This window comes from Stenella coeruleoalba, assembly GCF_951394435.1.
Source record: "Stenella coeruleoalba genome assembly, chromosome: 9".
Lineage (NCBI taxonomy): Eukaryota > Metazoa > Chordata > Mammalia > Artiodactyla > Delphinidae > Stenella > Stenella coeruleoalba.
The window spans coordinates 63,851,796-63,878,108 of NC_137155.1; the positions used below are offsets into that span (position 1 = coordinate 63,851,796).

General features: G+C 37.0%; 1 protein-coding gene across 2 annotated transcripts in view; it reads left to right on the forward strand.

The window, feature by feature from the left end:
* The window catches only part of SEPTIN7 (septin 7), a 102,992-nt gene that overhangs the window by 13,203 nt on the left and 63,476 nt on the right, over nucleotides 1-26,313 (forward strand). Inside the window, exon 2 of one of the 2 annotated variants that reach the window (XM_079932464.1) lies at nucleotides 24,473-24,575. In XM_079932464.1, the coding sequence (XP_079788590.1) occupies nucleotides 24,473-24,575 (103 nt within the window). Of the gene's footprint in view, nucleotides 1-24,472; nucleotides 24,576-26,313 lie in introns of those variants that run through there. The other variant, XM_079932463.1, reaches the window with a different exon arrangement.

Below are 26,313 nucleotides of genomic sequence, written 5' to 3' on the forward strand. Positions count from 1 at the left end.
AATTTTCCATTTAATATTTTTGGACCGCAGTTGACAGCTGGTAACTGAAACCTCGGAAAGCAAAACTTGAGATAAAGGGGGACTACTGTACTGCCCTATGATTCTCTAATATGTTTTTTCATTAAAAACTTAGGAAGTCATTTTAGGGTCTCTGCTTGGCTTTTTCTTCCATTCAGATCAAATTATGTTTTGTATTCTTGCTTTGCGTATGCTGTTCTTACCTACCTTGAAGTTGCATTCATCCATTAATGAAGGCCCAGCTCAAAAGTACTCATTCGGGAGACTTTACCCAACTGAGTCTTTGATCCTTTCCTTGCCTTAAACTCCTTTAAGACTGCTCTCTTAGTAGGTAACAGCATTGTCAGTGTTTAAAAATGTATTATCAGTTATTTATGCTTAATATTACAAATATTGTTGGGGTAGTGTTGCAGTATTGTGATGGGTGGCATGCTTTTTTGAGCCTTCCACTGATCTTTACTATATATAGTACTGATCTTGAGTAGAATGTTGTTTTTATAATGAAATATGTTAAAGACCTTGGTTATGGAAAAAAGTAGAATTTGCTGTTTTGAGGTATCAGATTACTTTGGTTGCTTCAGTAGCTCAACAAGGCAGGCGTTTCAAATCTTTTGTTGTAGAGTAAATTTATAAACATACAGAAACATTTATCACAGTCTATTAATAATTTCAACAGTAATAATTTACTTTGCAATGCAATGTTTTACAAGTATTTTCTTAGGAAATTTATTAGTCTGCTAGGGCTGCCATAATAGAATACCACAGATGAGGTGGCTTAAACCAGTGGTCCCCAACCTTTTTGGCACCAGGGACCGGTTTCGTGGAGTACAATTTTTCTCTGGACCAGTGGCGGTGGGGGAGGGGTTGGGGATGGTTCAGGTGGTAATGCGAGCGATGGGGAGGGCAGATGAAGCTTTGCTCACTCGCTACTCACCTCCTGCTGTGCAGCCTGGTTCCTAACAGGCTGCTGACCGCTATCGGTCCACGGCCTGGGGGTTGGGGACCCCTGGCTTAAACAACAGACATTTGCTTTCTCACAGGAAAGTCCAGGATCAAGGTGCCAGCAGGTTTGGTTTCTGGTGAAGGGTCTTTCTGGATTGCATATGGCCACCTTCTCACTGTGTCCTTACATGGCCTTTGTGCACTCATGAAGGGAGAAAGAGATATCTCTAGTGTCTCTTCCTCTTGTAAGATACCAGTCCCATATGATGGACCCCACTCTTATGACCTCCTTTAACCTAAATTACTTCTTAAAGGCCTTATCTCCCAAATATAGTTACATTGGGGTTAGGGCTTCATCGTAAGAATTTTTGGGGTACACAATTCAGTCCATAACAGGAATTGAATTTCTGTTTTTCTGTATGGTGTTGTAATGTAGGTAAGCTGTAGAAAAATTTTTAAAAAACAGGTAATAATGAATACTTTTTCTGCCTACTTACATTTCTTTTTATTAGGCAAGTAATGCTAAGATGAGTATCAGTCAAACATTTTGTGAGTCATGGGATTCAATATTCTGACAAGAAATGGCTTTTATGTCTTTAAGAAGCTGCTTTGAGAGGTATATACAGGAAATAATTTGAATTCATTGACAAAACTGCTGTGTTGTATACAGAATGCATATATGTCATCAGTGCACAAGATACAGTAGTGACTGATTAAAACTGACTAAAGTTAATCCTTTAAAAATTTTGAGTATGTTCTTGATATTTCTTTTCTTTTTTAAAAAAATTAATTTATTAATTTATGTGTTTATTTGGCTGTGTTGGGTCTTTGCTGCTGCGTGCGGGCTTTCTCTAGTTGCGGTGAGCGGGGGGCTGCTCTTCATTGAGGTGTGCAGGCTTCTCATTGCGGTGGCTTCTCTTGTTTTGGAGCACGGGCTCTAGGCCTGCAGGCTTCAGTAGTTGTGGCTCGCAGCCTCTAGAGCACAGGCTCAGTAGTTGTGGCATGCGTGCTTAGTTGCTCTGCAGCATGTGGGATCTTCCTGGCCGAGGGCTCAAACCCGTGTCCCCTGCATTATGAGCAGGTGGATTCCTAACCACTGTGCCACCAGGGAAGCCCTACTTTTTTATTTCTGCTTTTTTAAATGTGGCCTCTAGAAAATTTAAAATTACGTGTATGACATGTGCTATATTTCTAACAAACAGTGCTGATTTAATCTGTTAGAAACTTACTGCCTTCTGAGATAGTACATTCATCTTTCAATAGCTGTCACTTAATTTTTTTCTTCCTATTTTAAAATTTTTGAATTTTATTTATTTTTTTATACAGCAGGTTCTTATTAGTTATCCATTTTATACATATTAGTGTATATATGTCAATCCCAATCTCCCAATTCATCACCCCCCACCCCCACCTGCCACTTTCCCCCCTTGCTGTCCATACGTTTGTTCTCTACATCTGTGCCTCTGTTTCTGCCCTGCAAACCAGTTCATCTCTACCATTTTTCTAGGTTCCACATATATGTGTTAATATACAATATTTGTTTTTCTCTTTCAGACTTAATTCACTCGGTATGACAGTCTCTTGATCCATCCATGTCTCTACAAATGATCCAATTTCATTCTTTTTATGACTGACTAATACTCCATTGTATATATGTACCACATCTTCTTTATCCGTTCATCTGTCGATGGGCATTTAGGTTGCTTCCATGACCTGGCTATTGTAAATAGTGCTGCAATGAACATTGGGGTGCATGTGTCTTTTTGAATTATGGTTTTCTCTGCGTATATGCCCAGTAGTGGGATTGCTAGGTCATATGGTAATTCTAGTTTTAGTTTTTTAAGGAACCTCCATACTGTTCTCCATAGTGGCTGTATCAATTTACATTGCCACCAACAGTGCAAGAGAGTTCCCTTTTCTCCACACCCTCTCCAGCATATGTTGTTTGTAGATTTTCTGTTGATGCCCATTCTAACTGGTATGAGGTGACACCTCATTGTAGTTTTGGTTTGCATTTCTCTAATAATTAGTGATGTTGCGCAGGTTTTCATGTGCTTCTTGGCCATCTGTATGTCTTCTTTGGACAAATGTCTATTTAGGTCTTGTGCCCAATTTTTGATTGGGTTGTTTGTTTTTTAATATTGAGCTGCATGAGCTGTTTATATATTTTGGAGATTAATCCTTTGTCCGTTGATTCATTTGCAAATATTTTCTCCCATTTTGAGGGTTGTCTTTTCATCTTCTTTGTAGTTTCCTTGGCTTTGTAAAAGCTTTTAAGTTTTCATTAGATCCCATTTATTTATTTTTGTTTTTATTTCCATTACTCTAGGAGGTGGATCAGAAAAGATCTTGCTGTGATTTATGTCAGAGTGTTCTTCCTATATATTCCTTTAAGAGTTTTACAGTATCTGGTCTTACATTTAGGTCTCTAGCCCATTTTGAGTTTATATTTGTGTATGGTGTTAGGGAGTGTTCTAATTTCATTCTTTTACATGTAGCTGTCCAGTTTTCCCAGCACCACTTATTGAAGAGGCTGTCTTTTCTCCATTGTATATCCTTCCCTCTTTGCCATAGATTAGTTGACCATAGGTGTGTGGTTTATCTCTGATCTTTCTATCCTGTTCCATTGATCTGTATTTCTGTTTTTGGGCCAGTACCATATTGTGTTGATTACTGTAGCCTTGTAGTATAGTCTGAAGTCAGGGAGTCTGATTCCTCCAGCTCAGTTTTTTCCCCTTGAGACTGCTTTGGCTATTCAGAGTCTTTTGTGTCTCCATACAGATTTTAAGATTTTTTTGTTCTAGTTCTGTAAAAAGTGCCATTGGTAATTTGATAGGGATTGCACTGAATCTGTAGATTGCTTTGGATAGTGTAGTCATTTTCACAATATTGATTCTTCCAATCCAAGAACATGTTATATCTCTCCATCTGTTTGTATCATCTTTAATTTCTTTCATTAGTGTCTTATAGTTTTCTGCATACAGGTCTTTTGTCTCCCTACGTAGGTTTATTCCTAGGTATTTTATTCTTTTTGTTGCAGTGGTAAATGGGAGTGTTTCTTAATTTCTCTTTCAGATTTTCCATCATTAGTATATAGGAATGCAAGAGATTTCTGTGCATTAATTTTGTGTCCTGCAACTTTACTAAATTCATTGATCAGCTCTAGTAGTTTTCTGGTGGCATCTTTAGGTATCTCTATGTATAGCACCATGTCATCTGCAAACAGGGATAGTTTAACTTCTTCTTTTCCAATTTGTATTCCTTTTATTTCCTTTTCTTCTCTGGTTGCCGTGGCTAGGACTTCCAAAACTATGTTGAATAATAGTGGCGAGAGTGGACATCCTTGTCTCGTTCCTGATCTTAGAGGAAATGCTTTCAGTTTTTCACCATTGAGAATGATGTTGGTTGTGGGTTTGTCGTATATGGCCTTTATTATGTTGAGGTAGGTTCCTCTATGCCCACTTTCTGCAGAGTGTTTACCATAAATGGGTTTTGAATTTTGTCAAAAGCTTTTTCTGCATCTATTGAGGTAATCGTATGGTTTTTCTTCAATTTGTTAATGGTGTATCACATTGATTTGCGTATTTTGAAGAATCCTTGCATCCCTGGGATAAATCCCACTTGATCTGGTGTATGATTCTTTTAATGTGTTGTTGGATTCTGTTTGCTAGCATTGTGTTGAGGATTTTTGCATCTTTATTCATCAGTGATGTTGGTCTGTAATTTTCTTTTTTTGTAGTATTTTTGTCTGGTTGGTATCAGGGTGATTGTGGCCTCATAGAATGAGTTCAGGAGTGTTCCTTCCTCTGCAATTTTTTCGAAGAGTTTGAGAAGGATAGGTGTTAGCTCTTCTCTAAATGTTTGATAGAATTCACCGGTGAAGCCATCTGTTCCTGGACTTTTGTTTGTTGGAAGATTTTTAATCACAGTTTTGTTTTGGGGTACGTGGGCCTCCCACTGCTGTGGCCTCTCCCGTTGCAGAGCACAGGCTCCGGACGAGCAGGCTCAGCAGCCATGGCTCACGGGCCCAGCCACTCTGCGGCATGTGGGACCTTCCCGGACCGGAGCACGAACCCGCGTCCCCTGCATCGGCAGGCGGACTCTCAACCACTGCGCCACGAGGGAAGCCCTAATCACAGTTTTAATTTCGTTACTTGTGATTGGTCTGTTCATGTTTTCTATTTCTTCCTGGTTCACTCTTGGAAGGTTATACCTTTCTAAGAATTTGTCCACTTCTTTCAGGTTGTCCATTTTACTGGCATAGAGTTGCTTGTAGTAGTCTCTTGTCATGCTTTGTATTTCTGCAGTGTCCGTTGTAACTCTTCCTTTTTCATTTCTAATTTTATTGATTTGAGTTCTCTCCCTCTCTATCTTGATGTGACTGTCTAAAGGTTTATCCATTTTGTTTATCTACTCAAAGAACGAGCTTTGAGTTTTATTGATCTCTGCTATTGTTTTTTTTTTGTTTGTTTATATTTCATGTATTTCTGCTCTGATCTTTATGATTTCTTTCCTTCTACTAACTGTGGGTTTTGTTTGTTCTTTCTCTAGTTCCTTTAGGTGTAAGGTTAGATTGTTAATTTGAGGTTTTTCTTGTTTCTTGAGGTAGGCTTGTATTGGTATAAAATTCCCTCTTAGAACTGCTTTTGCTGCATCCCATAGGTTTTGGATCGTCGTGTTTTCATTGTCATTTGTTTCTAGGCATTTTTAAATTTCCTCTTTGATTTCTTCAGTGATCTCTTGGTTATTTAGTAGTGTATTGTCTAGCCTCCATGTGTTTGTGTTTTTTATGTTTTTTCCCCTGTAATCGATTTCTAATCTCCTAGTGTTGTGATCGGAAAAGATGCTTGATCATGATTTCAGTTTTCTTAAATTTACTGAGGATTGATTTGTGACTCAAGATGTGATCTATCCTGGAGAATGTTCCATGCACACTTGAGAAAAAAGTGTAATCTGCTGTTTTTGGATGGAATGTCCTATAAATATCAATTAATTCTATCTGGTCTATTGTGTCCTTGCTTGTCTCTTGTAACATTCTTTATTTTAAAGTCTATTTTATCTGATATGAGTATTGCTTCTCCAGCTTCCTTTTGATTTCCATTTGCAGGGAATATCTTTTTCCATCCCCTCACTTTCAGTCTGTATGTGTCCCTAGGTCTGAAGTGGATCTCTGGTAGATAGCATATATATGGGTCTTGTTTTTGAATCCATTCAGTGAACCTGTGTCTTTTGGTTGGAGCGTTTAATCCGGTCACGTTTAAGGTAATTATTGATATGTATGTTCCTGTTTCCATTTTCTCAGTTGTTATGGGTTTGTTTTTGTAGGTCCTTTTCTTCTCTTGTGTTTCCCATTTAGAGAAGTTCCTTTAGCATTTGTTGTAGAGCTGGTTTGGTGGTGCTGAATTCTCATAGCTTTTGCTTGTCTGTAAAGCTTTTGATCTCTCCATCGAATCTGAATGAGATCCTTGCCAGGTAGAGTAATCTTGGTTGTAGGTTCTTCCCTTTCATCACTTTAAATATATCATGCCATTCCTTTCTATCTTGTAGAGTTTCTGCTGAGAAATCAGCTGTTAACCTTATGGGAGTTCCCTTGTATGTTGTCATTTTTCCCTTGCTGCTTTCAATAATTTTTCCTTGTTTTTAATTTTTGTCAATTTGATTACTATGCGTCTTGGCATGTTTCTCCTTGGGTTTATCCTGCCTGGAACTCTCTGCACTTCCTGGACTGGGTGGCTTTTTCCTTTCCCACATTAGGGAAATTTTCGACTATAATCTCTTCAAATATTTTCTTGGGTCCTTTCTCTCTCTCTTCTCCTTCTGGGACCCCTATAGTGCGAATGTTGTTGTGTTTAATGTTGTCCCAGAGGTCTCTTAGGCTGTCTTCATTTCTTTTCATTCTTTTTTCTGTTCCACAGCAGTGAATTCGACCATTCTGTCTTCTAGGTCACTTATCCGTTCTTTTGCCTCAGTTATTCTGCTACTGAATCCTTCTAGTGTATTTTTCATTTCGTTTATTGTATTGTTCATCTCTGTTTGTTTGTTCTTTGATTCTTCTAGGTGTTTTTTCTTTAATTCTTCTAAGTCTTCGTTAAACATTTCTTACATCTTCTCGATCTTTGCCTCCATTCTTTAACCGAGGTCCTGGATCATCTTCACTATCAATATTCTGAATCCTTTTTCTGGAAGGTTGCCTATCTCCACTTCATTTACTTGTTTTTTGGGGGTTTTATCTTGTTCCTTCATCTGGTACCTAGCCCTCTGCCTTTTCATCTTGTCTGTTTTTCTGTGACTGTGGGTTTTGTTCCACAGGCTGCAGGATTGTAGTTCTTCTTGCTTTTGCTGTCTGCCCTCTGGTGGATGACACTATCTAATAGGCTTGTGCAAGTTTCCTGATGGGAGGGACAGATGGTGGGTAGAGCTGAGTGTTGCTCTTGTGGGCAGAGCTCAGTAAAACTTTAGTTCGCTTGTCTGCTGATGGGTGGGGCTGGGTTCCCTCCCTGTTGGTTGATTGGCCTGAGGCGACCCAACACTGGAGGCCACCTGGCTCTTTGGTGGGGCTATTGGAGGACTCCGGGAGGGCTCTTGCCAAGGAGTACTTCCCAGAACTTCTGCTGCCCGTGTCCTTGTCCTCACAGTGAGCCACAGCCGGAGGCCTTCCAACACAGCAGGTAGGTTTGGTTCAGTCTCCTATGGGATCACTGCCCCTTCCCCTGGGTCCCGATGTGCACACTACTTTGTGTGTGCCTTCCAAGAGTGGAGTCTCTGTTTCCCCTAGTCCTGTCGAAGTCCTGCAATCAAATCCCACTAGCCTTCAAAGTCTTGATTCTCTAGGAATTCCTCCTCCTTTTGCCAGACCCCCAGCTTGGGAAGCCTGTCGTGGGGCTCAGAACCTTCACTCCAGTGGGTGAACTTCTGTGGTATAAGTGTTCTCCAATTTGTGAGTCACCCTACCAGCAGTTATAGGATTTGATTTTATTGTGATTGCACCCCTGCTACCGTCTCGTTGTGGCTTCTCCTTTCTCTTTGGATGTGGGGTATCTTTTTTGGTGAGTTCCAGTGTCTTCCTCTCAATGACTATTCAGCACTTAGTTGTGATTCCGGTGCTCTTGCAAGAGGGAGTGAGCGCACGTCCTTCTACTCTGTCATATTGAACCCTCTTCCTATTTTTATATGTATCTGTCTTTGATATTTGTATTCAGATATACTCATTTACTCCTTAAGACCAAAAAGATATCTGATTTCTGTCTTTAATATTATTATTTAATAGTTTGAAGACAATTCTCTCTTTGAATCTTTTGTGCCAACTTTTAGTCTTTCCATTTCTTTTAACAAGGAAAATGTTATGTGGCAGGTGGTTATATCCGTCCAGCCATTGTTACTCCCCTCTGAACTTTCTTCATTTGGTACATATCCCTGCTGACACCTTGAACTGAAATGAATATCTTGTGATTTTAAGTTGCAGTTTTGAATAAATCTATCTTTTGTGTCCATCTATGTGCTATATAAATCTGTTAACGAGGCCTAAAGTTAAGTTATCTTTTAGGGTAACTATTTCCTTACTGACATGTGGAGCATAGTGTCAACTAAGGTGTCTCTACCTTTCCCACTTGTGCTGCTATTGTTTCATCTTGCTTCTTCAACACTTTTTTTTTTTTTAAATTAGAGGAACTTCTTTATTGAGTGGGTGAAATGTGTTCCACCACCTCCTCCTTACTATTTGCGTCACATTTTGTAGTTCTGCCCTTAACTGAAACTTTATCTATCAGATTCTGGTTTGAGCGTGGATAAAAGGACAAGGTTTGGATCCACATATTTCCATATGGAATTTCATTTGTGTTCTGACTGTGTCTTATAAAGTATTTGTTACTTTTTTAACTTTTATCATGTGTACACTTAAAGTATATCTTTTATGCTTTTATCAAAATATTTTTATTATTTTTTTAAAATAAATTTTGTTTTATTTATTTTTTAAATTTCTTTTTGGCTGTGTTGGGTCTTTTGCTTTCTCTAGTTGCAGCGAGCAGGGGCTACTCTTTGTTGCGGTGCATGGGCTTCTCATGGCGGTGGCTTCTCTTGTTGTGGAGCATGGGCTATAGGGGCACCGGCTTCAGTAGTTGTGGTTCGCGGGCTCTAGGGCGCAAGCTCAGTAGTGGTGGCGCACGGGCTTAGTTGCTCCGCGGCAGGTGGGATCTTCCCGGACCAGGGCTCAAACCCGTGTGCCCTGCATTGGCAGGTGGATTCTTAACCACTGCGCCACCAGGGAAGCCCTCAAAATCTCAAAATATTATATAATGTTATCTGGGCTTAATTAGGGTTGGATCCTTGTGGTGTGTAATTCTGTTGAAGTTGATATACAGCTAAGCAGCTATTAATCCATCTTATTTTATTTGTACTCCAGCCTTTGTTAATCTGCCTTGTCCATATTCACATCATGATTGAAATCTTGTCAGAATTATCTGTACAGTTTCTTCCTATGCATTCTAATGAACATGTCAGAAATGGAAAATAAACACCTGATTTATCAAAAAGAAAACCTATAGTGACTTGTGAATATGACTTCATTTTCTTTTTATGTGACTTTTTTTTTTTGGATGGAAATGCTTCAGGTTCCTTAATAATAACTTGGAAAATAGAAAATAGTATAAAAGTGACTTACCTCCAAATCCAGTAAGCAAAATACAACCAGTGTTAACATTTGGATGTATTTTCTCTTTGACTTTTTTCTTTGTAAACTTTTAAAAACTTTAATGTTGGTGGCGTATGATTACATTTCTCTTGGGTAAATACTTAGGCTAAGTTATAGGTAGATGTACATTTAACTTTTTAAGAAATTGCCAAAACATTTTCCCACATAGATGTTAACATTTATGTTCCCATCAACAGTGTATAAAAATTCTGGTTGGTTCACGTATTCACCAACACCTGGGATGGCCACTCTTACTAATTTTAGCCATTCTAGTGGAATTGTAGAGATACCTCATTGTGATCATAATTTGCATTTTCCTAATGACTGATGTTGATCTTATCATGTGCTTATTACCATCTGTATGTCTTTGGTGGTCTGTTGAAATCTTTGGTCCATTTTTAAGTTGTGCTTGTTGTCTAATTGAGTTGTTTATTTTAGATACTAGTCCTTTGTTGAACTATGCAAATAACTTATTTCTCATCATACCTTTATCTACTGTTAATAATCCTTGTCTGTCACAATTATTACTGTGCTGTTTGCCTCAGTAGTGATTTTTTGTTTCCAATTTTTTTTTTTTTTTGGCCACTCCTTGTGGCTTGCAGGATCTTAGTTCCCAGATGAGGGATTGAACCCAGGACATGGTAGTGAAAGTGCCAAGTCCTAACCACTGGACTGCCAGGGATTCCCAATGCTACATTTTTTAATGGGAATTCTTTTGTAAGGAAGAATTGTTCTATCTCATGCATTCATTCATTCAATTATTTATTAATATTAGGACACATGAATATTAATTTTATCATTGCTTTTTGCTCCAGTTGTCCTGAATTTGACCATTGGGAGCTCTTTCCCATTAGCTCCTATTCATCTTTCAACATGCCTCATAATTTTTTTTTGGAGCACTTATTTTCTGATTCGTCTTTTATTTTTCTTCCTTAAGCCCTGGAATTGACCATTTTCCAAGGAGTTCAGGTTCCTTTTATTTCAGAATAGTATTTAGAAGCCAGGGTCTCTGCACTAAAAGTGCTCATTACTCCTGGGGTGTTTTTGCTTCTAGGTGTTTTGAACATAGATCTAGGAAGTTATATTTTTGTGTACATTCACACATCTGTATTTCTATACATATCTATGCATATGTATAGATAATATAGTATATATGTTAACATAAATATATATGTTTATGTATATTAAAAACCATGAGTTCATACTAATACACCAATTCTAATCTACTAACACAAGATTCAGTCTAGCCTTTCTCTTTTCTTATTTGTAACTCCTTTCTCCAACGGTGGAAAACCTGACTCTCATCTACAATTTATTTACTTATTTGTTCAGTTCTGGTATACACATAAGTGTAGTTTCAGAATTGCTGTTGTAAATATATTTACTTACTAGAGTGTAGTATTCCATACACTTCTTTTTGTCTTTAGTCTTATACTATTCAGTCAGCATACTGTTTTCCAGAGTTATGTTCTTTTCTTACCCACCTTGTTCATTGGTGTTATGTTACTCATTTGAAATACAGTTAGTTTTATTTGTTACTGTTTTTAGTCCATTTTGAGCTCTTGTCACATCCTGGCTGATTTTGGTTATTTTTTTCATTGGAATATGTGAAACATTATTGTGGTGTTAATGGTCAATTCTGTAAAACAGTATGTCAGGAAGTATCCCTTCCACCTCTCATCTCTTTTACCCTATTCTCATTTTCTTTTTCTGCCATTTAACCACCCATCCATATGGGTAACCAATCTTAATAATTTCTTGCTTAGTTTTTAGTTTATTCCTGTCTTTTTACACAAATGAGAAGATACATGTAGGAAAGGAGATATAAAAATTATATATGAAAGGTAGTGTATTATAGACACTACATACTTGATTCTATAACAGCTTTATTGAGATACAATTCACATGCCATAAAATTCAGTTCTGTCATTTTTAGTATATTCACAGAGTTGTGCAACCATCATCATCACTATCTAATTTGAGGCCATTTTCATCAGGCCAAAAAGAAACCCTGTACTTATTAACAATTACTCCAATTCTCTCCTATTCCCAGGTCTAGGCAGCCACTAATCTACTTTCCATCTCTATAGAGTTTCCTATTCTGGGCATTTCATATAAATGAAATCATTCAGTATTTTTTTGCAGCTAGCTTCTTTCACTTAGCATGATGTTTTCAAGGTTCATCTATGTTGTATTGATAGCATGCATCAGTACTTTGTACCTTTTTATTATTGAATGATATTCTGTTGCATAGAAAATACCACATAATTTTGTTTATCCATTCAGCAGTTGATGGACATGTGGGTTATTTCTAGTTTTTGACTGTTGTGAGTAATGCTGCCAAGAACATTTAAGTACCAGTTTTTATGTGGACTTATGTTTTCAATTCTCTTGGATCTATACCTTGGGATGGAATTGCTGGATCATAGGGTAACTATGTTTAACTTTCTGAGGAGCTACCAAACTGTTTGCCAAAGCAGCTGTAGCATTTTACATTCCCACCAGCAATGTGTGAAGGTTTCAATTTCTCCACATCCATGTCCACATTTGTTATTGTCTGTCCCTTTAATCTATAGTAGTAGGAGTGAGGTGGTATCATTGTGGTTCTAATTTGCATTTCCCTAATGGCTAATGATGTTAAACATCTTTTCATGTGCCTATTGTCAATTTATATATCTTCTTTGAGGGAATGTCAATTAAAGTGCTGTGCCCAATAGTTAATTAGGTTATTTATCTATTTATTGCCATGGTGATTACAATTAACAACTGATAACATTGTAATTTGGATTATTACCAACTTAGTTTAATAGAATACAGTAATTTTGCTCCTGTGTACTTTCATTTTCTCTTCCCTTCTTTGTGCTCTTCTTTCTACTTTATAAACCCAAGAACACAATTTAACAATTATTGCTTCATGAAGTGTTCCTTTAAATCAGGTAGAAGAGAGTTGCAAATAAAAATTATGTTTGTACTGTCTTTTATAGTAGTGTTTCTTGTAGGACATATCTGATTGTGAGGAATTCTCTCAGTTTTTGCTTATCAGAGAATGTCTTAAGTTCACCTTCGTTTTTGAAAGATGCCTTTGGTAGATACTGAATTCTTGGTTGACAGTCTTTTTGTTTTAACATCTTGAATATGTCATCCATCTACTTTCTGGCCTCTGTGGTTTCTGATGACATGTTAGTCATTATTCATTTTAAGAGTCCCCTGTATATGGTCATTTAAAGTCTCTCTTGCTGCTTTCCTGATTTTTTGTCTCTGTTTTTTGGCAGTTTGATTTTGATGTGTCTAGGTGTGGATCTCTGCTTTTTTCCTGTTTGGAGTTGCTGAGCTTTTAATGTGTAAACATATTTTTCTTCAGATTTGGGATATTGTCTGCCGTTGTTTCTTCAAACATACTTTTTGCCTCTTACTCCCTTTCTCCCCCTGTCTCTTTCCCTCTCTCCCTCCCTCCTCCTTTCCACTACTTCAGGGACTCCCGTTATGTGTAGGTTGGTATGCTTGATTTTGTTCCACAGTCTCTGGCGCTGTTCAGGTTTTTTTCACTCTTTTTTTGTTTCTGTTCCTTAGACTGGTAAATGTTATTTGACCTATCTTCAAGTTTGCTAATTCTTCTGCTAGCTCACATCTGTTTTTGATCCTCTCTCTCTAGTGAAGTTTCATTTCAGTTATTCTACTTTTCAACTTGAGAATTTTTATTTGGTTCTTTTTAATAATTTCCATCTCTTTATTAATTTTCTCTATTTGGTGAATGTAGTTCTTATACTTTTAGTTTTTTAGACATGATTTCCTTTAGTTATTTGAACATATTTTAAATAGCAGATTTAAACTCTGTCTAATATCTGAGTTTTCTCAGGGTTAGTTTCTATTGATTGCTTCTTTCCCGCCTGAATATGGGTTATGCTTTCTTGGGGTTTTTTGCGTGTCTGATAATTTTTTGTTGAAAACTGGACATTTTAAACGATACAGCGTGACACCAGTGGTCAGATTCTCCCTCTCCCCTTTCTCCTCCACCCCTCAGGGTTTATTTATTATTGCTGTTTGTTGTTTGCTTGTTTAGTGACTTTTGGGGAACTAATTCTGTAAAGTCTGTTTTCTTTGTCATGTGTTGTCACTGAAGTCTCTGGTTATCCTAGTGGTTATTTGTGGGGTCTTGCAAGGAATCATCAAACAGGTCACATAATGTTCTTTGGGAATGGGGCTCTGAAGGAGCCTGTTCTGCCTATTCCAGTTGCTGACAGGGTGCTAATTTTGGCATGATTGCCTGCTGTGGGTTTTCAAGGCTACTGTAGAGCTGATGAGGGAAATAAGAATAGGCGAGTTAAAATGCAACAAATGCTGCAGTTTTTACTGAGATTCAGCCCTTTTTCTTGAATAAGCGCTCTTTGGATTGCTGCAAGCCTTTTGTTAATTTCCAGTTGGAAGAAATTTTCTCTTGATTTTAACAAAGGAGAGAATTTTCTGAAGTCTACTGCTAATTTCGTTAACGTCACTAGTCTATATCCTTTTGTTTTCCAGTGTATACATAAGAGAATGTTTAAAGGTAAATATTACTGCGCCAACTGTCTAATAATAGTTTTTCCATTCAGTATGTTGTTATCTGTCATTTCTGTTCTAAAACTTTAATTTTAATGGCTGCATGGTGTTTTAACACATGAGAGTACCATAATGTATTATTTGTTTCACTTGTTTTTGAAACTTTGGTTTTTATGATTTTTCATTATCGTTAATAGTGTTTTGTTGAATGTTCTTTTATCTAAATCTTATATATTTGTAAGATTATAAATTCATGAAAGTGGAATTTGTTGAGTGTGAGAGCATGAAAACTTAAGTTTTTGATGCACATGGCCAAATTGATCTTCAGGGAAGTGGTTTCAGTTTATATTCTACCAGTCATGTACGAAAGTGCCTATTTTCCCACATCCTCACTTACTACTGGGTACTACTATTCATTTAGTTTTGTGCTCTCTAGTAGATCTTTTGGTAATGTATTATGTCCTCTATCTATGAAATTTCTATTTCTATATCTAGTAGGGTAGCCGCTAACCACATGTGGCTGTTGAGCACTTGAAATGTGGCTAGTCCTAAATAAGTCATGCTATATTTCAAAGATTATTACAAAGGAAAAGAAAGTAGAGTAATGAATAATGTAAAATGAGTCATAATAACTTTTTATATTGATTGCATATTGAAATGATAATATTGTATATACATTGGGTGAAATAAAATGATATTAATTTCACCTTTTTACTCTTACTTCCATAATGTGTCTACTAGAATATTTATAATTACATATGTTATTCACCTTACATTTCTATCAGATAGTGCTTGTCTAGACTCTAGACCATTCTTCCTTTAAAAAAAGCCCTGCTTCTTTAAAGCTTATGCTATTTAACAACAGTATTTTCTCACCCTTCTTAAATTTGTTGGTTACCACATCCCTGTTTTCTCTTTATTTGTCAAAGATGTCACCAAACACTCAGTTTTTCTTTCTACCCCAAGCTATCTTACCATTCTGGGGCGTTTTTAGTGCCCATGTGTAAAACTTGTTCAATAATTTAGCTTCACAGTATCTGGATTATGGTTGAGCCATCATTTTAATGGCTCCATGTGGTCATCATCTGGAACTTCTGTTCCACCTCTGAAATCTTAATTGTATGGCTCATTCTATTCACAATTTCATATTCTTAGCTATCTCATTTCCTTACTTCATACCTTGGATCCTTGACTCTCTCCATTTTGTTCACTAAATCACTTCAACCATACTTGTCAGCTCCCTTGATCCCTTGTAGTTTTGTGTACCCTTTCTGCAAAATAACAGCTTCAAATAACAGCTTATTGGCTTACATTCAAGTTACAGATTGCTATTGGAGTAAAAGATCTCGTGGCTTTAGGGATGCATTCACACAGATCTTCAGCCTAAACTAGTGGACAGAATTCCTTGGCTGCCTGTTGTGTATTCCTAGCCCTTCTTTTTGTTTTGGTGGTTGCTGATTCAAATCTTTCTCTCTTAAAATTCCCTGGTCCATCCCTCCTCTTTTAGGATTAGCAGGTGATTTTTTTTTTCTGGAGTTCACAGAAAATCCTGTCCATCATTCCAGAATGTTATCTGTATCCTGGTTTACCTTCCTTTCTTCGGCTGCTTGGGTAGGTAATCTTTTTTTTTTTTTTTAATTTAATTAATTAATTAATTAATTTGGCTGCATTGGGTCTTTGTTGCTGTGTGTGAGCTATCTATAGTTGCAGCGAGCGGGGGCTACTCTTCATTGAGGTGCACAGGCTTCTCATTGCAGTGGCTTCTCTTGTTGTGGAGCACGGGCTCTAGGTGCATGGGCTTCAGTAGTTGCATCACGCGGGCTCAGTAGTTGCAGTGTGCGGGCTTAGTTGCTCCGTGGCATGTGGGATCCTCTCGGACCAGAGATTGAACCCGTGTCCCCTGCATTGGCAGGCAGATTCTTAACCACTGTGCCACCAGGGAAGTCCCTGTCTAGGTAATCTTTTCTTTTTTTTTTTTAAACTTATTTTTTACTTTTTAAAGCATTTTTTAAAAACTTATTTATTGGAGTATAGTTGATTTACAGTGTTGTGTTAATTTCTGCTGTACAGCAGAGTGACTCAGTTATACACATATATATATTCTTTTTTATATTCTTTTCCATTGTGGTTTATCCCAGGATGTTGAATATAGTTCCCTGTGCTATACAGTAGGACCTTGTTTATCCATTCTATATGTAATAATTTGCACCTACTAACACCAAACTCGCAGCATTTATTAACATTTAAACATGCAGCTATCATGTTTTTTATTCCTAAAACTTGCATAACCCTTTATTGTCCTCTAGCTTCTACCTTATTGCCCTTCTATTCACAGATAAGCTTTCAGAAAGAATTGTTTACCCTCACTGTCTGCAGTTAGTTATTCACTGCTTATTTAATTCCAGTCTGCCTTCATCTATCTTCCCCTATCTTTCCACTGCTCTGACAGTGGTCCCTGATAATGATATATAGATTCTTCTATGTCTCTGTATTGACCACTCCAGAGCATTTGGTACAGTTGACCACTTCTTGAAGGAGGCCACTACAGTTGACCTCCTTGAACTGCTTCTAAGAACTACTTTCCTCATTCTTCTCTCTCCCCTTTTCCTAGGTTTGTGTAGGTGATAGTGGTGGTGGTAGTGGGATGTTGCTGTTGGTTCTGACCTGCTTCCTACTTTGTATACTGTAATTGGATCCATAACCATGGCCTTCATACCGTTTAAATGTTGTTGACTTAAAATGTTAATATCTGCCTAACCTAGACATTTCTAGAACTTCTAACTTTTATATATGTAGCTGCCTACTAGATATTTGTCTCCCTAAAGCCAATTTTGCACCTTAAACGCAAATGAATTTTGCTTTTAATGATTGGAACAACCATTAATCCAGTTGCTCAACCTAAATTCATAAATTTGAGTCTTACCACTCCCCCCACAAGTTACAGAGGCTTGTCAGTTCATGTAATATCTTACCCAGCACTGTCCATTAGAAGTTAATGCAAGCCACATATGTAATTTAAACTTTTCTAGTAGCTACATTTAAAAAGTAAAAAGGAACACGTGAGTTTAACTTTAGTATCAGATTTTATGTAGCCCAGTATAGCTAAAATTTTATTTCAACCTGTAATCAGTATAAAAATTGACATGCTTTATTCTTTTTTTCATAATCGGTCTTCAAAACCTGGTTTCTATTTTATACTTAGAATATATATCAATTCAGACTAGCTAAATTTCAAGTGCTCGATAGCCACATGTAGCTAGTGGCTACTGTAACGGACAGTAGCATTCTAACTTAATTTCTCTTCATCCCCACTGCTTCTGTCTTCCCTGGGCTACTGCAACAGATCTTGGGATTGCTACCATTATCTCCTGCAGTTCATCCTCAATATTATTGTTAGTGGTAATTTTCTAAAATATGAATGTGACTCGGCATGTGAATTAATGTGATTGTGCAATTTTCTGCTTCAAATCCTTTAATGCTGTTCATAAGTTTTCAAGATGAAGCCTATTCTAAGTTCTTTAGTGTGGCCAACAAAGTCCTTTATAATCTGGCTTTTGCTTAACTTTCCTACCCTGTATCTTCTGGACCCTGATAATGAGTTGTATTGAGCTATTTGTAGTTACCATAAAGAACTGTGCTCTCTCCTCTTGCTTTTGTACCTTTACAGTTACCAGTTAGCCTGCTCATATTCTCTAGTACCTACCTACATCTCTCATCAGACTAAGGCCTACTAGTCCTTCAGGATCTGAAGGATTTGGCCCCAGGATAGGAGAAAACACCCTTTTTTTCGTTCTCATAGCCATCTTTCTGTGCTTGCCTCCATTATAGTATTTATCACTGTGTTAATATAATTGTCTTCTAACTTACCTGACCTCAGATTCTTAGTTTTATAAGCAGGGACCTTGTTCTTATTAGCTTTTACATCCCTAATTACTAATACACACATTGTAAGGGTCCAGTAACTGTGTTGATTGAATGAGTGTGGCCAGTAATTCTGTGAGTAGAGATTTAAATTCCAAGTTCAGAGCAAAGAAAAAAATGTATTTAAACTTTTAAGTTATCTCATTCTTACATGTGTTCATACAATTAAGTATTAAAATCTTTTAAGTAGATTAACCAAGAATCCAGAATAAGATTAAGAAAATAAAAGTTGGTTTCATTTGTACACAATTGTTCATCTCAGTAAAAAGGGTGGAGCTGGGGGCATGCAAACTAAGATATGATCTTTAGAGAAAATTGGGGAGGGAACATCAAAGTTAACATTTAGGACAAGCTTATGTTATCTTGTAACATCTTAGTGTTCTTGTTATATTAAATCTAGAATCTAGGTATTTTTACACCAGTTATATTTAAAATACTTAAGGCATTTAAATAGTGAAGTTCTTTAATTTTCCCCTTGAATTATGTAAGAAATGGGAGGAATTTGACTTAGTGCTAGACAGTTTCATCTATGTGTATGATGTAAGGCTTTTGTTAGTAATAATGAGTAGACAAGTAAATTTATGTATCTTTTTTCTTTTGTAGTGAGTAGTTTTTTGTATTTAAAATTACGTAAACTTTAGGAGAAAAAAATTTAATTGTATTTGTCAGTATGTGAAACAGCATACAGTTTGTTTGTGTTTTAAAATCCAAAGTGGTACAGCTTGAACTTGAAATTATTTAGGAAAGATCAAATGTTACCTTTGAAATTTTAAGTTACTGATGTAACCCTTCCTTGGATCTTTGCAGTCTGTTTTTTTGTTTGTTTGTTTGTTTGAATTGTAGTTACTAAGGGGAGAAATAGAATCCTGGTCATATTTATGTAATTTGGGGCTGAATATCTCTTTTTGTAAAGATGGGGAGAGCTGAAGGTTTATAGTAGATCCTACCAAAAATATGTTTTAATTTTCCTCAGATTCCGACTTTTGTCACTTCCAACCTGTCACAACTCAATTTCGTTATTGTTACTGAAAAGCATATTTAGCAGTTTTCAAAACAAGTTGCTACTTTTCTCCTTTGGAAAATATATATTAATTTATAAATATTAATATTTATAGATACTAATATTCAGACCTTTACAATGACAATGGATTTTCACATGCCAAGATTTTGATAACTTTATTCTTTGGAATAAGAACAAATGGCAAGAGAATATAAACAAATCTCAAGGGTTCCAATAATCTGTCAATTGAAACCTTTTTGAGGCATCTTGTTCTTTGAATATAATTGATTTCTAGAAGAAAGTTTAAATAAGTTAAACACTGAAATTACTGGATATTGTATTTAAGTTGATTTTTCCACAGGTAGTGAAATAGCAAGCAGTGGAATTGTAGCTTGATTTTCTTTTTTTTTTTTTTTTGTGGTACACGGGCCTCTCACTGTTGTGGCCTCTCCCGTTGCGGAGCACAGGCTCCGGACGCGCAGGCTCAGCGGCTGTGGCTCACAGGCCCAGCCGCTCCGCGGCATGTGGGATCCTCCCGGACCGGGGCATGCACCCGGATCCCCTGCACCGGCAGGCAGACTCTCAACCACTGCGCCACCAGGGAAGACCCTGTAGCTTGATTTTCTTAAATGTGAATTTTGTCATAGAGATTTGGCATATCTTTTAGATAGTAACCAAAAGATTTTGTAAGCATATGCTTTTAGAAAAGATGATTTGATAACTGTTTCTTCTTATGTAACTGATGTTTGAAATCAAGTAATACTCTTAAGACCTCAAGATATTTTGGGTGAATATACTTTTATCTACATTCACATGCTTATAAATGTCACAGTTATATCACTCAGGTCTATAAGTAATATTTCTTTATCCAGAGGTTGTATTTCACACTGGCACTGTGAACATTATATTTGTGCAGAAAAAGAATCAGTTTAGGTCTTCTGAATTATAGACTGTGGTTGATTTTAGAATTTGGGGTAAGGAAAGATTTTTATGATATGTGAAAAGTCTGTATGTTTTAGTCAACCAGTGTTATATTATTGGTGTATTTCCTAAGTCTGTCTTTTGTGTTGAGACACAGTTTCTTCCTCAGAAGAAACTTTCCTGAAAGTATATTTTTGTCCTTTATCTTTTTTAATAACTCCTGTGTATCAGCACTCTGTTAGGAATGTAGAGATGAATATGACATGATTCTCTCCTGGAAATAAGTTGTGTTGGGAAACTGGCAAGTAACATGTTTAATTTTAAAATAATTTAATTTAAAACATGAAATTATTTAAAATGTTATAGTAGTTATGTACAGAGAATTATCTACTCTCAACCTAGTCACTCTTCTTCCTCACTGTTACTGAGACTGCTTTGGTGCAAAACTACCAGTAATCTTCTTATTTCCAAATTTTATGTTCACATCTCTGGTATTTCATTTGACTGTTCAGTAGCATTTAACACAAGTGAGTGACCTTGAGCCAGTCCTAGTTTTCCTTTCTCCTCACTGACTGATCAATCTTTCTCATTCTTTCTCTGCCTAACATCTCATTGTTGGAGTGCTCCAGGACACTGTCTAGACCCCCTTTTATCTATAATCTCTCTTTGGGAATCTGATCCTCTCCCCATACTATCTATATGCTTATGTTTCCTAAATCTATATTTTCAGCACCAACCAACCCTGGAATTTCTGAATTCATATGTTTAACTGCCTACTGGCCATCTCTTCTTGAATATGTAACAGACACCTCCACTTAACATGTTAAAAGCTATTTTTGATTTTGGTGATTTTGGCCCTCACAGCCCACTCTTTTCCTCCCCTTTGTATCCTGTTTCCCTGGAGATATCACTAGCCATTGAGTTGTTCAAGCCAAGTACTTAGGAGTTATCTTTTGTCTCTTCATCTTTTGTCTGTTTTTCTTTTGCCAGTCACATCTAACCCACCAGCAATGTCCTGACAATTCTTCTTTCAAAACATATTCTGAATCTTCATCTCTCTTTGCATGCATACCATCTAAATTCAGTATACCCTTTCTTTCTTGGACTATTGCAGTAGGCTCCTTACTAGTTTTCTTATTTCCATTTCTTCTCTTAGCAGTAAGAGCTATCTTTAAAACACAAATCAGGTCAGGTCACTTGCCTGTGTAAAACCCTCCAGTGGCTTCCCATCATGCCTAAAATAACATCCAGATTTCTTACTTTGGCTGGGTACAACATGATCTGGCCCCTGCCTGCCTCCCTGACCTCATTTTTTATCACTTATCCCCTGGTCCACTACTTCACCTCATTGTAGTTCATGTACCTTCTTTTTGTTCCTGAAAGTACCAAGTTCATGCCCACTTTAGGGCCCATTCCTTAGCCCTAGAATGCTTTTCTCCCTTTTCTTAATTCAGTCTCCTAGTTGTGCCTAAGACTATTCTAGGAGTTGAGGATAAAGCAATAAATAAGACACACAGGTAGATGGAGATGTTTTTCTTACACCTTTTTGTATGGTGGGTTCCTTGAATATGTAACCTAAAATATTTTCTCTGAAACTTCTTCAGCTCTCCCAGATGGCTTCCTCTTTTTGATGCCACAACTTATGTAGTTCATTTAATCTGTACCTTGATGGAGTTTACATTTTAGTTGGAGGTAGGGTGGGTGGAGATCACAATAAACAAGATTTGTAAAATGTATGTTAAATGGTGGTAAGTGCTAGAGAGAAAAACATAAAGCAGCAAAGTGCTGAGATGAGTTGTAATTTTAGATAAGGGTGATCAGGGCAGTCCTCTCTTTGAAGGTGACATTTGAATCATCATCTGTTCTAGGTTGTGATATAACTCATAGATTTCTTCAATATAGAATAAAGACATACCCTTTTTAAAGACATTTTGTCCAAGGATAGTCTGTTTTCTTCTCTTTGCTATATTATTTGCCTTTAAGTTATTACAGGTCACATTTACTTCGTCTTTCCATTTGTTACTGCTTGCCATCTTTAGCTTCCTTCCCTTTCCTGTATCTACAAGTTTGCGTTTCTTCCAGTTCTTAACTTTAATTACTTGAAATATAGCACTGTATAAAGATTTTAACTAAAACATTGGCATTTATCTGAAGTGGGCTGTCTTAATCCAGTGACTGACAGAGCAAAACTGTATGAAATTTACATTTTTTTCTTCTTGGGATTTAAATTTGGTCCCTGTATATCTTCTTGAAACATCATACTTTACACTTTTTTTTTTTTTTTTTTTTGCGATACGCGGGCCTCTCACCGTTGTGGCCCCTCCCGCCGTGGAGCACGGGCTCCGGACGCGCAGGCCCAGCGGCCATGGCCTACGGGCCCAGCCGCTCCGCGGCACATGGGACCCTCCCGGACCGGGGCACGAACCCGCGCCCCCTGCATCGGCAGGCGGACTCCCAACCACTGCGCCACCAGGGAAGCCCCATACTTTACACTTTTTTCACCATTTCTTGTAAGACTTCAGGTACAGGGCATAGTAATTGTTCTTTATAAAAAGATAGATAGGAGGCCTCTGATTCTGTGTTTGATCAGGAGAGCTGCTGAAATGGATTAAAATTCATTGGGCCTTATATCCGACAAAAAATATTACCTTGACGTGAGTAGAAAAAAGTCTGCCTTCAATTTATTTGTAATTTACCTCTAATTTGTTGAGTTACATGTAAGTAACTTTCATTTTTTTCCCTCTATCTTTTACTATGTTCCAATGGATTTCTCTCTCCTGTTCGACTGAATGTGCCGTGTATGATTCTTGGAATTCCTCGTTTACTGTTCCTCTGTGGATCTGTCTGTTGGAATCTGGAACACTGGAATGATGGAAATGTGTTCTTTACAAAGTAGCTGTGAGTATGCTACATAATTTATAGAGAGGCTTTTTTCTCGTCTAAGTTAAATTTCAGTTATAGTTGGATGAAATATGAACCAAGGAAGCCTTAAATTTAATGCATATTCTTAGCTCTGCATGTAGTAGGCTTTCAAATATTTGACTTTAAAATATTCTGATCAGTATCCTAACTAGTATATTTAAAATTAGTCTTTCAGTTTAATTGGCTTACTTATCTTCTCAATATTTGTCTTAAATATCAGTTTATATGAATTTTAAAAAAGATAAAAATATTATGGATGGAATATTTAGTTACATATGTGATGCTAGTAAGAAATGCAGATTGCTGTTCTTTGTTAAATCCAAATGTATTGAATTAGTACTTTGATCCCATATGAGTTTTTTCGGATGAGAATTTAAATGTGGCAAAAATCTTTAAGAAAAATGTGTACCTCTTAGGAATATTTTGCCATTTTATATATATGTACATATATATATATTTTTTTGCCGTACGCGGGCCTCTCACTGTTGTGGCCTCTCCTGTTGCGGAGCACAGGCTCCGGACGCGCAGGTTTAGCGGCCGTGGCTCATGGGCCCAGCCGCTCTGTGGCATGTGGGATCTTCCCGGACCAGGGCACGAATCCGTGTCCCCTGCATCGGCAGGTGGACTCTCAACCACTGCGCCACCAGGGAAGCCCCTTGCCATTATATTTTAATGAATGAATAAGACCTACCCCTAAGTAAATTAATCAGTAAGACTTTACTCACTCAGATGGTCTGAACTGTGGACAGTGTTTCTCACCAATGGGTAAGTTGAAAATCAGACTGATTTACTATGACAATTTAGAAGTAGATTTCTTTGAATTACTCATGAAACTTACTGAGATCATCAAAGAATCAAAAACCACACAGAAAACTGAATTGAAATTTACTTTAAAACCTGGATAAATCTGATGTCCCTGATGATAAAGGCAGCAGACTCATGTAAAAATCTTGAAGTGACATAGTTGGACCTAGTATAACAGCTTGAAAGATAATGTTACTGACTGACATTGATCATGAGAGCTTTTAAGAGTTCATGAAAAATTTTAAACTCCACGTTTTGATTTTATTTCATGAATAAGAAGATAAATTTCAAGAAACTCCTGCCTCTGGTAATTAGTATGAGCAAAGGGAATGATTAAAAGAGTCCTTAATATAATTTTAAGGGGATTTGAATTTTTTGTGAAAAATCCTTCCGTTTTTTTTAGTTGATTGGTCAGAATCTTATTATTAGTAAGTTACTATAAATTGAAATCTTTGCTCTGAGGCAGGTTTCTTTAATTTTTATTTTATTCCTTTGGGTTTTTGTAATTGTCTATTGTCAGTCAACTTGTGCTCAATTCATTTTGTCCATTTCTGCAATTAACTAATACTTTTATTGGTAACACTATAAAATCAGTTTGATTCACCATGAATAATATTAGTTTATATAGTTTTCTAAAAATAGGTTAATGAAGGGAATTTGAAATGTGTGACAGAAGTGATTTATTGATATATGAATAACCGGACTGCTTTTGCTTTTCTCAGCAACAGAAGAACCTTGAAGGCTATGTGGGATTTGCAAATCTCCCAAATCAAGTATACAGAAAATCAGTGAAGAGAGGGTTTGAATTCACACTTATGGTTGTGGGTAAGATATGATTTCTCACTAAAATTGAGTTTTGATATGTTTCCAACTATTAATGAACTCTGAATGATTTGAGAAAACAATAGCCCAAATAACTGCAGGGATCATGTGTTATATTTTCTTTTGTTATGCAAATACATTTTAAAATTTAGCTTGATGGCGTAATGGGATTTCAGTATTTTCTTGCCTCTTTCTTGCAGATGGCACAGTTTTGGAAACTCAGTAAAAGTTGAGAAGAGGGGTGGGGGGTGTAGTGGTTGAATAGAATGCTGGAGAAGTTCTCTTCAATCGATGATGCTACAAAAGGAAATAGCATCTGGTGGTTACTTATTACTCCAGGATTTTTTTTTTTTTTTTTTTTGACGGTACGCAGGCCTCTCACTGTTGTGGCCTCTCCCGTTGCGGAGCACAGGCTCCGGATGCGCAGGCTCAGCGGCCGTGGCTCATGGGCCTAGCCGCTCCGTGGCATGTGGGATCTTCCCGGACTGGGGCAAGAACCCGTGTCCCCTGCATCGGCAGGCGGACTCCCAACCACTGCGCCACCAGGGAAGCCCCAGGATAATTTTATTCTCTGGCTCATATAGTGTAGTGAAGCCATATCACATGAGTGTTTAACTTAAACATATGTTCTCTGAATTTGAAAAAGAAAGATGGGGTAGAGGATCATAATCATGCAAATGATTACCCTGGGAATTCATTCATTAAGTGTAAGCCCTGGAATTAGTGAAATATGATGACTCTCCTTGTTCTTTAGTTCACTCTCATTTTTCTTATGAGTGTGTTTTGTCCTGTGAGCACCTTTCCCTGCCTGTAGTCCATTTTAAGAGATTGTCAAGGGTTATTTTGACTGTAGGTTGGTAACATAATCATTATATATATAAAAACACTTTACCATGTATAAGATTAGTTATCTTAAATGACAGTCTTAAATGACTATAATATTTTCACCTCATATAGGCTGACTTTATAACCTAGCTCCTCAGTTTGATGCAATTTTGTTGTATTTCTCTATTTGTTTTATGAAAGTAAAAGGCAGAATAGTGGATTGACTATATCCATGACAGAGAAAATTGAGTTGATGCTGGACCTTTATGTACTGTGCATTAAATTTGCTAATTACATTCAACTCCTGGTATTTTTATTTTGGTGTTGAATTAGATTAATTGAATTAGGTATGAAATACCCCTTCATTGAAGGGAAGAATATTTTATCAACTGACCAGAGTATTTTACTTGAGGGTAGGTTTGTGGCTGTTTGGAAATATCTGCATTGTAATAGTTCATAGTTAAAACATGGTGGTACAAAGTCTGCAAACTTGATACTTGGTAGAGTTGGTTAACTTGTCTGTCTCTGGTTGAGTAAGAAGCATAGTATACCTAGCTTGCAAACTGCTGGTGTAGACCAGAGGTGTGGGTCTAAATAGGTGGATAAAATATGCAGGATATACCTTTTCTTCCATAGATTGGTAACATAATCATTGTATGTGAAGAAATACTACATCTTACCTTTACTATGTAATGTTAGTGATCTTAAATGACACACCGTAGACAAATATAAGATCATTTTTTTAATTTGTAGAAAACTTCCTAGGTGCATTAGGAGAACCATAGCAATTTCCAAAAAAATTTTAATATTAAAATTTAAAGAATAACTTCTTGGGGCTTCCCTGGTGGCGCAGTGGTTGAGAGTCCGCCTGCCGATGCAGGGGACACAGGTTTGTGCCCCGGTCCGGGAAGATCCC